The 17,113-nt window shown below is 41.1% G+C and overlaps 2 protein-coding genes across 2 annotated transcripts; both read right to left on the bottom strand.

The window, feature by feature from the left end:
- Positions 1–2,830: 2,830 nt before the first annotated feature.
- On the bottom strand, positions 2,831–7,116 carry LOC128454224 (tripartite motif-containing protein 16). The gene is made up of 7 exons (XM_053437530.1): positions 6,762–7,116; positions 5,584–5,679; positions 5,251–5,484; positions 5,009–5,177; positions 4,718–4,924; positions 3,993–4,064; positions 2,831–3,885 (listed from the first exon to the last, which is right to left on the bottom strand). The coding sequence occupies exons 1-7, from the start codon at positions 7,023–7,025 to the stop codon at positions 3,335–3,337; spliced, it is 1,593 nt and encodes a 530-aa protein (XP_053293505.1). The 5' UTR covers positions 7,026–7,116; the 3' UTR covers positions 2,831–3,334.
- A 574-nt stretch (positions 7,117–7,690) lies between these two features.
- On the bottom strand, positions 7,691–16,098 carry strip1 (striatin interacting protein 1). The gene is made up of 20 exons (XM_053440797.1): positions 15,917–16,098; positions 14,466–14,535; positions 14,248–14,322; positions 13,901–14,035; positions 13,694–13,814; positions 13,187–13,362; positions 12,962–13,089; positions 12,694–12,876; positions 12,025–12,245; positions 11,794–11,859; positions 11,606–11,669; positions 11,431–11,502; positions 11,150–11,224; positions 10,727–10,824; positions 10,503–10,629; positions 10,300–10,400; positions 10,140–10,206; positions 9,923–10,027; positions 9,624–9,828; positions 7,691–9,252 (listed from the first exon to the last, which is right to left on the bottom strand). The coding sequence occupies exons 1-20, from the start codon at positions 16,037–16,039 to the stop codon at positions 9,005–9,007; spliced, it is 2,460 nt and encodes an 819-aa protein (XP_053296772.1). The 5' UTR covers positions 16,040–16,098; the 3' UTR covers positions 7,691–9,004.
- Between the last annotated feature and the right edge of the window lie 1,015 nt (positions 16,099–17,113).

Raw genomic sequence — 17,113 nt, 5'->3', positions numbered from 1 at the left:
TTGCCGTCCAAACATCCAGTCCTGTAGCACAGTTTACCTTTCAACCATAAAGTCTCCACCAGGGATCACTGCAGCTCCGAGAGTCCCCACCACTGCCCTGCTCAAGCCACAAAACTGTAGTCGCCTAATCTATCTGAGCCCACATGTCCCAAAAAACAAAAAATGAGGTAGGCAGTGTGGAAATATATGTCAAAAGACAAAATTCAAACTTAACACTGAATACACCTCTATTCTGTTTTGTATTTGAAATCACGGTATTTATGTGCTTGAGCTGAAGGTCTGTGATCTGCTTTTCTTTGCCTTAGTATAAGGACCCTCAGCAGACCTAGCCCCCCTCACAGTATAATGCACTCCCCTGTGCAGGGGATCTGGAAGAACGAATGTAGTGGAGCTTGTGTTGTGAACAGGGTTTCACTGCAGCACAGTGGCACTCAGGGGGCGAAATGAATGTGCTTATAAGGTTTAATGTTGTAGAGATACTGTTCGTCAAAGCCATACAGCTTAATACAGATTATGTTATTTTCTATAAGAGAATATGCAGTGATTTCCCTTTGTCTACATTGAGCTCTGTTCTGTTGCTCTGAAATACAGAACACGTCATGTTGATTTGTCTCCACAGATCAAACTGCAGTGGCAAAATCGACCTCCTACTCTGTTTTGTTTGTAGCCATTAGTGTTCTTGTTCATTCTGTAAACAACAGTGTACAGTATATTATTATAATATAGGATAAAATTGTTTTTAATTTGTGGAGGAGATCAAAGCCAACGTTGGTCTCATTGTGCATCACACAAACACACGCACATCACATGTCACACACACACATACATACATATATATATATATATGTATGTGTGTGATGTGTGTGTGTATGGAATCGATCATTTCAGTTTGTCCGCCAAAGAGTAAAGAGCAAGAAGTACATAATAAAAAAACTTGAAGTTCCACTGACAGGAGGCACAGCTTAGTTTTGCGTCTTTTCTGACAAAATGACAATGCTACAAAAGCACAAAAAATTATTTACACAATAATAATGCACAAGCGAATTGACCTATTATTTCAAAAATGTATGCACATTCTTTAAATAGGTCAGACACAATGATGAAGCAATATATAGCACAAACTAGAATGCACAAACTATATTCTTCATGGAGCAAAAACATAGCAAACACGTTGAACAAAAATCTGCATTGGACTAAAAGATATATGAAGTTAAGGGACAAATATTCAAATGTTATCAGTTGAATTAATATTAAACTCTGATATTTTGAAAGTATGAACTTCTCTATGCCTTAGACTCCTCACCTATTCAGGCACTTACACGGGCAAACACTAAATACATGAATATAACTCAAATGTGCATATTTTCTGTAAATTTGTGATGTATTACTGGACGTGCAGCACCAGGTTTCCTCTTTGATAAAGGACTTTGACTCCTGACACAGTCTGAACTGGTTTGGACAGTCAAATGAAGCACATATAAAACACACAAGAGAGCACTTTTATTTTTGTCAGATGTTCAAAGCCATGGTGTTAAAAAACGGACTGTGTTTATATTCCTGTATATTTCAAGTGTATGTAGTTGTAATGAATAACAAAGATTTATCTTTTACAAGTGACCAGTATAAAAATAACGGTATATTTTCATCTTGTATAGCCTAACGCTTAATGAGGTTGCATATTTTAATATTGATCTATTTTGTAGTTTGTGTACGTTTGATGTGAAAACACTGCGGGCGGTTGGAGGTGACAAGTGTGTGTGTGTGTGCAGCAGCTGGTTGTGTTAATGGGAGCTGTGTGTTCTGGTTGCACCTCATGTTCAGTGATGTCCACTCACCTGTTTTCACTTTAGGTTTACTGGTCTACTTGTTTGTAGCCACACTAGCAGTTAAGCACACATTACTCTTAGTTCATGACACGATACCTGTGAAATAATAACATTCAATAACAAGGAACATTTCCACAGGAGCTCAGATTTGTATATTTTCAAATTGCATGGAAGTTACTTCATCTAAACTCCTGAGAGAAACCTTATCCTCGACACGTGTATACAGCCTACAGATCAGAGTTTGACAAGCTGACAACATGACCTCTCTCCCTGCGCTGCCCTCAGGTCAAACCTTGTGTTGGTGGTAGAAGCAGTGGTTAATCTGACAATATAAAAAAAGGTTTCATTTATTCATCCATTCAGAAACATTGTGCGACACTAGTGTGGTTACAAACCTTAAGTCTTGTTTTGTTATAGTTTGTTTTAGTTTGTGTGTTCCAGGTACTTCCTGATGAGGGTGTATCACATAGATCTCTCTGTTGTTTAAGTCTGTAAATAATATTGTGTAACCAAATAATTCCGAAGATGGATTTTATTCATGTGACATATATCAATGTCTTAAAAAGTAGGCTAACTGTTTTAGCATTAAATGTTACATGACTTAATAATGAATGTGATATTTTTTTTTGTCAGTAAGACTGCAATAAAAATGTTTTGTTGTTGTCATGGCATTTGGCACATGTCATGTTCATTTAAGGTCGGTATAAAAGCAATATCAATAGAATAATTGAAGGAAAGGTTAACACCTGAGTTTCAGTTTAGAGCAATGATGAGGGATCATCCCTCAAATCCAAAGGGATGTAATGGCTCTTCCTGACAAGTCCGTGTGTGTGTGTGTGTGTGTGTGCGCGCGCGTGTGTGCTTGCACTGTATTTTGCTGTGTAGTAAACTCCTTCTTATTCGTATGATACGATACTGACAGTTACTGAAAAATATAAAAACGATCGTGAACATCATAAAAAATATTACCAATAAAGAAAGGACATGCTGCTGTTGCATATGTGAATTATTCAGGTAACTGTCACCAACAAGGTTATATTTTTATTTCTTGTTTGTTTGTTTGCAGGATTACATGAAACATGACATTTCAGTAAGGGGTGGGGCATGACCTAAGCAACCCATTCAATTTGAGTTTCTTTTCACTTTCTTTAACATTGTGAAATGTAAATAAAATTCTATAAAAAATAAATAAAGATAATAAATTCACATGTATATATTTTTGTCTAAATGTTCCTGTATTAAAGACAGACAACTAGAACATTTGGTCATTTGCCCCAAAGCAATTTGCCACAAGCTGCTCATGTGTTAGCATGAGCTGGAAAAGCTCACAGAGAAATATTAAACTACCAGCAACAGACGCCTTAAAAACAATGTGATAAAAAGTATATAGTTGTAACAAAAGGAATAAAACAAAAAATAAATAATCTACACTAGTTGTACAAAAGGAAACTGAGATATGAACTTCTCGGAAACTGGCACCGGGTGTTTAAAAACCTCTAAATCCTTCATCATCTATCCTGTGTCAAATCGCAGATCTTGATGGAACATTCCTTTCCGAGCCAGAAGCCTGGATACAGCGGCTCGGTGAATTCGGCCTCCACCTTGTAAAGAAAGATCATACTGTCCGACACCTCGTAGAACGACAGAGTCCCCTCCCTGACCTTCAGATAAACCCCGATCCTGTGGTGACCGGGGCACCTTGTGAGCTGAACGCTGTCGTTGTTGTGACTCACTGAGTAGTATGCCCATCGATCGAGGCTCCAGGAGGAGGCAGTGCCCCCAAAGGCCGACAGCTTTGTGCGGGACTTTCTTTCCATGCCTTTGTAGACGAGGGCGATCTCCAGCTTGTCGCCTTCCACCTCGATTTCATAGTAGCAGCGCTCGGCCTGCAGTCCCTCCCTGCACAGCACCTGCCGCCGGTGGATAAACCTCTCCGGGTGACGGATCGGTGGAACAGAGCTCGTCAATATCTGAGTGTTCCGCTTCACCTCTTTGCCTCCCACAGACACGACCAGGTCCTCATGAGCTGTGTTGGGGTCCAGGGTGAGGTCACATGCGTCTGGGGTCACGGAAGAGAAAGATGTGAGGATAGAAAACAGCACAGGTGTGGTGCGCGATGGTGGAGCCTAGTGCAGAAAAGTGGACTGTATGAGACGATAAACTCACAGTGGAGAAACTCTGCTCTGGTGGTCGGCTCCTCGGCCGGTTCTGTCAGAGAGCTGTCACCTCCTGAGGAATCTGTGGGACGACATCAGCGCGTCAGGAAGTGTCACCACTGAAAAATCACAGCATCAAATGCACAACAATGACAACAAGGGTCCGAAAAGTTGCTGATCATTATTCCTAATGACGTCTACCACTATAACCTGTGACATAAGTGCAACAACACATGGTACAAGGTCTTGTGATTAATTGTATTGTATTAATTTTATAATGACGGTTGTCTTGTTGGGTTTTAGCCATACACGTGTGTGTGTGTGTGTGTGTGTGTGTGTGTGTGTGTGTGTGCTGCCATGTCTATAGCTATGAGGGCGAATTTGGCCAACCCCATCATTGTGAGGACAATTTGACTTGAGGATATTTGGGCTGGTCCTCACAAATTCAATGGGCTGTTTGACGGTTAAGACTTGGTTTTAGGGTTTGGGTTAGAATTAGGTCAGGGTTCGGCATTTAGTTGCATTAGGTTAGGGGTTAGAGGATGCATTATGCCAATGAGTGTCCTCACAACTACAGAGAGACGTGCATGAATGTGTGTGTGTGTGTGTGTTGTGTAGAAACTGGGCTTTAAATGTGTTTCAGGACATTTCACAAGATGGCAGAATTGCATTAATCCACAGAATTCATTCTTCTTCATTTCAAACATAAACATTTGGTCAAAGTTTAATACACACTGTGGAACTCTGAGACACTGGCTTCATGTTCTTGCTCCATGTCAATCTCCTCTGTCTCCTCTGTCTCCTCAGTCTCCTCTGTCTCCTCTGTCTCCTCTGTCTCCTCAGTCTCCTCAGTCTCCTCTGTCTCCTCTGTCTCCTCTGTCTCCTCTGTCTCCTCTGTCTCCTCTGTCTCCTCTGCTGATCCTTGTTGCTCTCCTCTGTCACCTACAATCAACATGGGCACAAATATTCTTTAAAATAACACTGTGATTGGAGAAAATATCTCTACATATCGACAAAGACACCAACCATTGTCAGAAAGCAAGGAAAACTCATTGTTGCAAAACTCCTCCATCTGCCTCCCGATCCGCTCGACAGCTCTTCTTGTGAACTGGAAGGGGAGGAGTGGGTCCTCTGAGGCCTCGTCCAGAGGCTGGAGGTGGTCATCTTCAATGAGATGCTGCAGTGGCGGCCATTTCTGCGAAGGGAAACAAGTTAGGAAGAGGCACAGGCATGGGGAGATCTTTCGAACACAGGTGTGATCACAGTACCTGCAGGAAACAGACATCTGTGTCCGTCCGCTCAAGACGTTCCAGCTCTTCATCCTGCTTTCCCATCTCCTCCATCTCGGCCTCCAGGGTCTGCATGGAGCCGTGAACCCGAGCCGCCGCCTCCTCCCCCTGGGCTCCAATCAGTTTCCTCACTGAGAAGTAATGTCTCTGCAGCGAGTCAATGACACTGGCCAGCACGGCTTCACAGTAGTCCGCCGTTTGTATCGCCTCCTCCTGTTTTATACACACACAGGTGAGTGGGGTCCATGTAACTGTATCTGGGTCCATTCATACAAACAGTATAAAGATCACACTGTCACTCGTGCTCCTCACCGGAATCTGTTCCAGGATCTTCTTCAGGTTTCTGAATTTCCTCTTTCGTTTGAGCAGAATCAGTTTGGACTTGGTCTGGATCTTCTTCAGCTCCTCCTGTAACGTGTGTTAAACGGACAAGTGGACACATCAGTCGTTTGATTCCCGTCGGTACAGCAATGCAACTTTTTTGAAAAGCTCTGACATATGTGTTATGGTGTCGTAGTTTGGTTTGCTCTGACCATTGATTTCATTTGTTTTTTTCTCTGATCCTCAAAATCGGATTCAATTACTTTAATAAGAACATGTATATATAATACATCTGTATATGTATGTTGAGTATGTCATTATCTCTTAACAGTAAAGAAATAGCAGCTGTGCTGTGTAAGGATATCTGACCTTCAACCTTGCTCCACTGGGGATACGCAGGCCTCAGTGAGACGTGTCAGACAAACCTTAACACATCAGAACTAAAGTCAAAGATTCCTTCACACTTCTTAAGATGTGGTTCCCAAGCCCCTATACCAGGAAATGTAACTGAGGCTCGATATTCTACAGTTTACCATATATTTCACAATGAATAACTAGAAAGTTCATGAATACAAAAAACTTTATAATGCGAATAAAGTAAATAAACATAATGTTATTACAGGCACCGTCTGACCCTAGGTTCATCACTGAAGATGAATCCAAGTCCAACAACTGGTGTTTCCAGAAACTGCATGGGCAAACCTCCCCTGTTGTTTTCCTTCACGAAGCTGCTGCACAGGATGAACTTCACTGTTTCAGACATACTTTGTGCAAAAATCACTGCAACTTCTGCTTTTTGAATAAGAAAGAAAAAACATCTACAACTGTCCACATCTAATGTTGAGGCTGAGGAGCAGAGGTGATGGGGACTTTTACTTATACTGTCTTTTTACTATGTTTTATTAGATCTATTTGACCCTTTTCTCATGTGTAACATTCTTTATTTGTGCATCTGTTGCTGTGTGATCTTCAAATTGCTTTCAATTGTTTCTTGTTGTTTGCCTTCAGTTTTTTATTAGTTTCACCCGCAGAGCTCCTTGTGTTTAGAAATGTGCTGTACGACGTTTGTTATGAAACTCTCTTCCTCGCTCGTGTGAGTGCAGCATGTAAATTCTCTCCACTGATTTGCTTACTTTAGGGGGGGGGGAAGGGTTGTTTGTTTTATGTACCTGTTTCCTCCTCCGCTCCTCTTGCACGCAGCCGATCCGGTGTCCCCGGTGCTCGTGTGAAGCGCACTCCACACAGATGATCTCCTCGTCGGTGCAGCAGTAAATGTCCAGCGGGCTGTTGTGTCTGCCGCACCGAGCCATCCCCTCCGTCCCGGGGTCAGTGCGCCTCTGGCGGGGTCTCAGCGGGGCGGGTCCCGGTCCATCCTGCTGCTGCGGCTGCCTCCTCTGTGCGGTCCTCAGCAGCTCGGACAGAGAGGAGGTCATGACTCGGGACAGATGTTCCTCTGCTCCCGGTACCAGTGTCTGCAGAAGTGAGGTGGTCGACACCGAAAGTAGCCACAAAAGTTTACTTTCACTTCCTTAATCTGTAGACAGGAAGTGAGTGGGTGTGTCTGTAAACAATCTCACTCTGTGTTTAAAAACAGGCAGTAGGACAGCCCCTCTCGAAAGTAAATGCACTCAGTCAGCCATATTCATGTTGAACTGATGATGTGGTACACTAATTGAAGACAAGCAGGGGTTAGGCCCGCACCAAACAGATCCTCGTTACAATTATATCCAGTATAAAACAACAATTTTTTTTAGCATTATGACACCAATATGACAGAGCAGATAGTTTGAACCAGAAAGTAGGTGGAGGAAGCTCCTGATTGGCTGAAAGGGCACAAGCAGAGACCAGGATGGGCAATAGGAGCTGAAGGTGTGAAACTCATCCCTCCTCATACTATGTTTTTCTCTGCAAAACAGTCAATTATTTTATCGTATCATATGTTTATGTGAAGAAGAATCATACAAGCATCTCAGAATCATACAAGCATCTCAGTCCACGTCATAGTTTGTATGTATTCTCTGATGGGATGTTTGTAACTACTGGAGTTTGGAAAAGATGGTTCCCTGCTCAGGCCCTAACAAGATAAATAAATGCAACATTAACGGCAGTTTACTTTTATTACAGTATTTGAAGTCATTAACCTGACAAAGCCATGATAAATAAGTCTCCCAATATACATGTATTCTCTTTTCCTTAATCTTCATAGTAAAACAAACAAAATGCCAAAAAGTACAAAAACGTAATACAGAGAACAAAAATGGTTAACTGCCAACTTTTTTTCTCCCCCAATTGAGTTTTTCACTTCAGGTAACACTCATCTCAAACCAGAGCTCTGATGATTCTTTTTCTTTCACAGAATCAAATTATGGCAACATACAAACGCTTTTAACAAAGTTCATCAAAAATACTCTAAAAACGCAAAGATTCAAGCCTGTACATTAATGTCTAAATGGTCCCAGGGCGAAGATGTGTAGGCAGCCTTCGGGTGAGGTGCAGAAAAATGCTGATTAAATTGAAATAACTTGTAAATGCAACAGAATGAAAACAGATTGTTTATAAAGCGCTCTTCTAGACTTGATAACCACTCAAAGCACTTTACAGCACAGGTTATTCCCATTTACCCACCCACACAAACAATGCAGCTATGGACAGCAATTATTAAATGAGGGGCAGGGGATCAGTGTCTTGCCCAAGGACACATTGTCATGTATAGAGGGAACACTGGAATCGTACCGCCAACCTTCTGGTTAATGTACGACCGCTATACCCCCTCAGCCACAGAATCCCCTGTGATTGGAGTCAGGGAAATCAGAAGTCCCCTTCAGAAAATAACACGTTTTTAATGCAGATTATGACTACAAAGTCTTGTTCCTTTTCATATCTCTGAAGAAAATAAACTTTAAGAGGTGTAAGAGATCAAGGAATGTGACATTTACTTGCTAAAGCCCTATCACATTTAAAACATAAAATATTACCTAAATAAACTTGTTATAAATTCAGAGAGATCATAGTGTCATGTGGTGCTTCCGGGTCGAGGTCAGTGATCTGCTGTAGGAGGGACACAGACACCTGGAAATGTAAGTTAGGAGTTGAGTTACAGCCACAAATGAAGCAGGATTTAGCACTGAACTGATTTTCATTTGGGAAAAGTCTAAGGGACTGAAATTACATGTATGCTAAATTCATCACAAAAAGCATTTGGTTGGAGCCCTGGTCAAACGGCAGAAATCACACTGGTCCAATGTGAAGATGAATGAGAGTGAAATCCAGCTGTGATCTTCAGTCCATACAGAATAAGTAACAAAACGCTTTCATCAACATTTGATCAACGAGAGCACGTTGGTGATTTCTCTGAACTCCTGATTGAAACTGTTCCTTTTAAAACCATTGATATCTTGACAGTGGTCGATTCTCATTGTAGCAGTTCTTCCCAGGAAATAGGTTTGGAGAAGACCTCCCGCTCCAGCCAGAGGTCATAGTTCATTTGGAAGTCCTCCGGCAGGTCCACGCGCTGTCCCAGAACACTTTGCAGACAGTTGTCCACAGGCAGGAAGTCTGGGTTGTTATGGGTTTTTTCGTAGCGGCGACTGTTGAAGCGCTCGATGTTGGCGCGCAGAGCGCACTCCTCGGCCTGGAAGTCCCAGGGACGAGCGTCCAGATCTGCACAGGGAGAGACCGCAATCATCAGAGAACAACAATACTGAGCCAGACAAATTCATTATCATCCAATTAATCTGATCGACCACTGACTGATCATTAAACAGTTTGGTCTATGGAGCCCGACCGCTTTGTGTTATCAGTTGATACAAGGCTTTCACGGACATAACGGTGTCAGTGTTTGTGTTTGTCCAATATGAAGACACAGATTTATTTGACAGATACATTTAAATACCTTAACAAAGATTTTATTATCAAAATAGTTCCCAATTGACGAAATACAGTTGGAAATGTTCTGCAGGTCCAGCCGAGGCTTCATCATCATTGAATTTAACACACTAGCATTTATACCCTGATATATTGTTCACACTCACCGTTTCCGTACGCCCAGTCATCGTTGAGGCGATGTCGGACCTTCTGGTAGATGGCGGACATGGTCTTCATGTTGCTCTTCCTCCACTGACGTCCCAGGTATTTGGTCTGCACTTTGAGCAGTTTGAGGACATAGAGCTGCATCATGGCCTGCTTGACCTTTAGCGCCCTCTTCAGGATGGGAGCCGACTTGAACACCACCAACATCTGGGAGTGAAATGAAGGAAGTTGAGAAATACACCGTTAACAAGTGTATACATGATTCATCTGTCAAGGTAAAACTGTGGTGAAGTGCCGTCACCATTGTTCTGGAGTGTTTCCACTTGGTCAGTTTGTTGAGAATCCTCAGCAGGTTGATACAGGAAAACAAATTCCTCCAGCAAAACTGATTGTTGTCTCCCGCTTCCTGAGAAAGGATCCACATTACGATTTACAATTTTGACACAAGCAGTAAACGCAACATCGTGTTTAACTAGATGGTGACAACTGCACAACATCAGAAATATACGAAGACTTACCAGACTCTCTGCTGTTAACTCCGGCAGCTCATGCACAACACAGTGTGGAAAGTCAAGTACTGAAATGCTGTCAAGGGAACACAGTGAATGTTAACAAATTTGAATTCAAGCTAATTTCACTGCCATTACTTATCAATACTGTTCATGATGTTTGAATTACCTGTTCTTAGCAGTGATATAAGACATAATGTTCTGGTTGAAGAACTTCAGAATGAGAGGGATGCAGTTGGCGAACACCAGGTGTTGAGCCATGTATTCAAACTATGACAACAACACAGAGACATACAATAAGCATTTCTGTAATATTTTTGACACTCCCACACTACTCTGAACCAATGGTTAGGATGTGTGTGACGTCCGTACCTGGTAGATGTGGTTGAGTTTGAAGTGTTTGAGAAGCAGCAGCAGGATTGCAGAGATGGCTTTTACAATGATCTCTTTGTGTCGATTGACGTCAACACCAAGTTTCATGCTTTGCAACACGGTGGTTCTGCAGAGTCCGATAGAGGAGGGAAGTAAAAGGTCAGGTGAGAATCTAAACTATTGAAATAGCTGTTGAACCTGTTAAAAGAAACATCATCACTTACGGCATCTCCTCTGGCAGCACGTCCGCCAGGATGTTAATGGAGTCGGTTTTGGCTTTGGAGGTTGGAGCTGCTGCGAGCAGGATCTTCAGCAGGGCGATCTGATATTCAGGGAGTGACATGTGTCAGTTACCATTCAATACTCCAGTGACAGATACTTATATATCATGATTAATATACAGTATATATATCACTGTGAGTAGTTATATAGATCAGGGGTTTTCAACAGGGGGTCCGTGGCCCCCTGGTGGTCCGCGACGACATTGCAGGGGGTCTGCGAAATCCGCTTAGATATTTCAACACATTTCCAGATTACTCAGTAACAATACAATGAACAGTTTTTTAGTGATGCGAGTGATCCATATTAGCATGAATTAAATCATAAATTAAAGTCTTAGAAAAGCACAGAGCCTCAAATACACTGACCATGTACTGAGGCAAACTGGGTAGGATTCCCTGATAGAGGAGCTCTGTGGCACACATTTCCACATCCTCTTCACCCTGGAGAAAAATACACAAAACAGGAAACTTGAAAACACAAAAAAATATTTTACGAAACAAAGGGTCAAGAGTTACATTTTTCATATGTGAAGTCTTCGTATTCTATCATTTATTTAGAAAAACATGCTTATTGCTACAAAATAGTGTCAGTCACATCAAATTAATGAACTGTGTTATGAAAGTGAATGATTTTGGTTTCCACTTACACCAGACAGAGGGGTTTTCTGAAAATCCTCCTCCTTTGCAATCTGTATCTCAGCAATGGACACGTACTTGTGCTGAAAAAACAACAACTTGGTAAATTGATGTCCTTGATTGCTACAGCTATGAAACATTCTTATAATATTCTCTCGGCAAAGTATAATTAATGAAATGAAGTACCTGCTTTAATGTCCTGATGCTCTCATGAATTGGCCTTGGTAAGCCAACAACCGTATCTGTGTCACTGCAGGATACAATAATAACGAGTTATAAGTTTTCATACATTATTCAGGACAAAGAGAATACAGTAAGAGTTTTTTTCTGTTCAGCGTACAGAGAAGTACCTGCTGTAGTTGGAGCTTACTTACCTCCCGAGGGTGTAACCAATGAATTTACTTCTACTAGACTCCAGGAAATTTTCAATGTCCTTTTCCCTGTGGGAGAAAAGACGACAGTGTCAAAACCAAAACAGGATCTAATCTGATAATCTTCAAAGGTTTTTCTAGATTTAGGTTTAAGAAACTATCTTCCTTAAATGTTCTCCCTAACTCAAAGTTATTACAAATGCAGGATTATTTTTCAGTCACAGTGAAGGGTACCTGACTTTCGGTGCCCACGGCAGACCTTTGGGGAAGGAGACCCTCTCTGAGGGAGGGAGAGGTATCGGGGGAGGCATCACCTCGTCCCTCTCGATCGGGAAAGTCTCTGCTTCTAAAGAGTTGTCGTTGTCGTCGCTGTCATCCTCATCCTCGCGAGAGTCGTCGGCCTTGTAAGGGTCCTTTTCATTGAAAGCATCCAGATTGTCCTGTTTGATCAGAGACTGCACAACAAGCAAGACTGTTAACACTGACTGTTTATAGAACCGTTCAATATTTGTGTCATGTTGCTTTTTCAACATTTCCATGTGGGGGGGATGTCATTTTAAATGTTTAAAATTATATGAGCAAGCAAAAGGATTCCCACTATTTTGTCGAGGCGGTGCATCTCTTGTATGTGTCTCAGTATGGGACATTAAGCTCTGAATAATTAAAGCAGTATGTGTAAAATCTCTGTGTCTTATAAATGTCTTAAATACTGTGACAATCGAAATTCCAATGTTTTTTTAACTGAGAAGTTATGAACAGTGAGGAGATTGAAAGATGGTCTTTACAAACCCTGAACTGAGTAACTTGAATATCTTAAATCAGACAAACAACACAGTTGACTTGTAGGTAGCTCTAACCCACAGTATATCTGATCTCAGAGCAGCGAGCAGCAGTGATCACTACCTTGTGTTCGCGGCGTGCCCGCTTCTGTTGCTGCTCGATAAGGTCAGACGCAGATGCAGGAGGAGAAGCAGCCCTCATGCTGCGTATAACTCGTATGCAGTCCTCTGGAAGAGGCGGTAGACCCAGCTCCTCGCGCTTATGCACCTTTATGCTCTGGAGCTGCTCAAACCCACCGAGTGTGAACTGAAGGAGAACACAGGAGGTCATTAAATGTATAATCAGAATAATTAGAGTTAGCAGTCATGAGAGGCAGATTCTTGTCTCTTACCAGTACGCTCTTCCACAACAGTAACAACACTTTCTTCATTGGGAAGTGGGGGGCGTGTCCACTACAGAACTTGGTAACCATTCCAAAGAGCATGACAGAAATGGGTTCGTTGTTGAAAAGAGAAGATCCTACATTAGAGAAAAAGAGTGGAATTCATTTATATGGAAGATTTTTTGTTTAGGTCCATAACACCACTACAGCTTTTAATATTCTGATCAAATGTACCCAGCTCTGCTCTGAAGGTTTCCCGGATGACTTTCCATTCAGGTCTGTCAGTCGGGTCATCCTGTTGGATTGTCTCCACCATGAGATACATTATGTTGAGCAGCACTCTGAGGTCTGTGCTGTCCGCGAGGGAAATGGCTGGTTTTCTCACGGCACTACTACAGGCAGCGCTGTTACTGAAAGACAGGAAATGGATTTCATACAATACATTAGTTTCACCACACAATTCAATAAGAAACATTATTTGGTTAATTAATGTATAATAATATTCTAATATTGCCAAGCCAACCAGCATCCACCAGTTTTATTTGGTAAATGATTAAAAAAATATCAATGAATAAGTTGAAAGAGGTGAAACCAAAACTTTCTCTTTGTTAAAAACACATGGCTTACATGATTCAACTTTAGCACTGTATTTCAATTAATGTTTATGTCTTGTGGTGAAAACTATGGTTTATAAATTTCAGGTTAACTCCCGTATGGTTAGAAAACTGAAGGAGAATTTACTCAATCTCCATGTTGAGCAGCTCCACTAGAGCAGAGAAGGTCCCCACGTCCAATAGCAGAAAGACGTTGTATCTCATCCAGTGCTGCACCTCAGCCTCGGAGCTGCACTCTGAGAAGGTTCCTGGAGAGAAACTAAATGTAAATACCTCCCTGTTCAAAGCCACTTCCACCATCATTTCCATTTAACATCAAGTGATGTGGACTGACCCTGAGCCATGTAGAGAATGGCCCTCGCGACCTTCAGCCTCTTCTCCCGGGCGATCATCTCCAGGCCGTCTAACAGGCGCATAGCGTGAGCTCTGTGATGAGCTTCATCGAGCTCGGCCCACTTTCTATCAGACACTGAAGCACATCATAGGTGGAGATAATAAGTATAAGAAAAGAGATCATAAACTTCATGAATGGACAATTTATTGCATGACTGTTGGATTTCACTGCATTTGTTTTGGCTAGTTCCTTCTAATAAACTGAGTGTTTTTTCTTCATCTAGATGTAATAAAATGTTTCTGTTTAATTCATACAATTTTTGATCGTATATAAGTTTAGCTACATACCATGTGATCTGAACTCCTCCTCAAAGCACTTCCTGTTGAGAGCAAACTCTGGTCCTTCAGTATAACTGTACAGCTCTGGAACATAGGGAACATGTAAAGTATCGAAATTTAGTACAGGTTACAAGTTGTAAAAGAATGATGGGTTCAAGGGAAAAAAAAAATGAATCAGGAAATCTCTGTGTCTATATCGGCAAAATGTTAAAGAACAGGTCACATACCTGAGAGCTCTGCAGCCCACTTGTCTGTGTCTGCATATTCAAACTCCAGGTCCGGAGACTCAGACATCCCCTGTGACACATTGCATAGCATTATGATAAATCATGCATTAAGTATTACATTAGACAAAGAGCCATAAGCTATATATAATGTGCATACAGACATGCACACGGAAGCACACACACATACACTCTTGACCCTAATAAAGTCATGGATCAGATTAATAAACAAACCCTTCTGTGATCCATTTGAATTGTTAATGTCAAATAAATAGTCCCAATGAAAACGTGTGTGTTATCGAGAGGAAGCAGAAGATGTTTCTTTTTTATATGTATTTTTTAATGTCTTGAACAGCAAAAACAAATACTGTATAATTAGATACCACTGAGGCCTGATTTTGATTGGCTCATTATCTATAAGACAAATTGTTGGAACTTTTATTCTTGCTTATATTAATGTTGAAAAATAGGACAAGTAGTTCATAAGCATGATATATGCTACTTTTTAAACTAATTTAAATATGGCAGAAGTGCTAAGAACTACTTCACAGATTCAAATGGTGCACACAAAACGAATGATCAGTTAAATCTATAGGTTTGTTTTCTATATCTGTCAGTTCAAACTTTCTACAATTGAACTACCCTGAATGATATATTTAGATTAACTTCCACTTGGATTAGCTCCCACTCTCAGTGTCAGTAATAATAATAATAATAATAATATTGAAAACAGACTCTAATCAATAGTAAAACAAACACAAAAGAGGTAATACTGCTGTGTTATGGTAACTTGTCATTCTTCATAGTGCATTCTGCTAATAAAACCTATGTGCAGTGAGGCAGTTTATGTTTTTAAGAACTGACATGACAGTGTGTATTTGAGTTTAAGTGCCACAGTGGGTTCAGCTGTAGATTCAGTTTGTGTGTTTCCATCGTGTTGTCTGATAATTTTTAAACCATGACAACAGATCTGAGTCTTAAAGGGATTTAAAGAAACATTTCACACGTGTTAACAGCTTTTATATACAGTCTATGGTTAACACGCATCTATAGTGAGATTATAAAAGCCCACTAGGACAACACCTGCTGAGACAGACACGTTTTAACAGGAGCTACAGATTGAGTTTACTTCAGGTTGATCACAGAGCAGCTGGCCTGCTGTCACCAGCTAGCATCAGCTAGCCGCTCTCTAATGCTACACAGCTGTTACATGTCTTATTAATGAACCACAGACGCACAACAGATAAAACCCTACACAACAGTGTGTATAACAAAGCAATTGTTTCAATAACCAGGTTCAATGGGGCTGTTAATCCACGTTGTCGAGTCAATTTTAGAAGTGTTAGCCTGTCCGAGCTAACTTAGCTAACGTTATGTTTCACAGCAGCAGAAACAAAAGGCCTCGTCTGTTTGCGGCTCACTGACAACAAATCACAGACTCGTGTCCACGTTACCTCGGAGTCTTTCCTCGGGTTGCGGGTGAACTCGCCTCTGCTCTTGTTGGGCAGCATGGCTCTCTGTCTGTTGTTTACTGGGAGCCCACCACCGTTCCCACTGTGGTTCCCCCCGACGTCCATTACTGTGGGGCGCGGTGTCCTCTCGCGAGAGCTGGAGGGAGATCTTCAACCAAGTTCTCCCGAGATAAATATTTGTGATAATGTAAAGTTTCAGCTTTCCTTCTTGATGTATTTTTAAATTCAACTAAATTCTGTTTTCACTTTTTCATTTTGGTAAGATGGCCCGAGAGCTCCACGCACTGGACATTAAGAAAAACACATGCAAATACAAAAACACGTGCCAATGTAGAAAACATACAAATACAGAAAAACACGTGCAACTGAAGAAAACACATGCATGTAGAAAAACACGTGCTCTGCAAAATGTCACAACACCTGCAAATGCAGAAAAGCGCAGAAAAGTAGTTTTCTTCATTTGCAGTGAGTGGAGCTCTGTTGGCCACCGTATGATGTGGTTATAAATATAGCTTGAAGAAGGGGAAATGTATAGATGTATGTTTTCAATGCAATTAGTAAATTCATTTAATTTAATGTTTCAAATTAGAATTTCACTATTAAATGTTAAAAACTTTATTTCTATAGTGCCTTTCAAAACCAGAGTTACAACGTGCTTCTCAAAATAAGATATAAGTGCAAAGTTGGCAGGACATTGAGAAGGCAAATCATACTCAGCAATGCATTTAAACAAATCAGATAAAAGAAAAACAAGAATTAAAAAAATCTAAATATTAAATAAATGAATACAACTAGAAACATGCCTGACTATAGAGGTCAGTTTTCACAGATTCTTCTGATTTGATGCTGAGGGGGAGTTTGTTGCCCAGTGTAGGAGCAGAAACAATAAAAGCATGATCCCCATATGTTTTAAGATTGGATTGTCGAACCTCTAGCAACATTTGATTCTCTCATAGAATGGTAAAGGGGTTAAAAGTTCTGAAATATAAATCAGGACCACACCTTAGTGTTTTAAAAAGTGATTCACAGAATTTGGAGAATCTGAACTGGAGAGAGGAGTTCTCCACGTCGAGACGTCTTGCTGCTGAATTTGGAACCGGGTGTCGAAAAAAGAACTCTTGCTTCATTTAGGCAGGTGAATAATGAAATGCAGTAGTGGGTACTCAGTGTAATGCAGCT

Source organism: Pleuronectes platessa, chromosome 2, assembly GCF_947347685.1.
Source record: "Pleuronectes platessa chromosome 2, fPlePla1.1, whole genome shotgun sequence".
In the NCBI taxonomy this organism is placed as follows: domain Eukaryota; kingdom Metazoa; phylum Chordata; class Actinopteri; order Pleuronectiformes; family Pleuronectidae; genus Pleuronectes; species Pleuronectes platessa.
The sequence above is the reverse complement of the archived record's forward strand: the minus strand, read 5'-3'. Positions and strand labels throughout refer to the sequence as shown.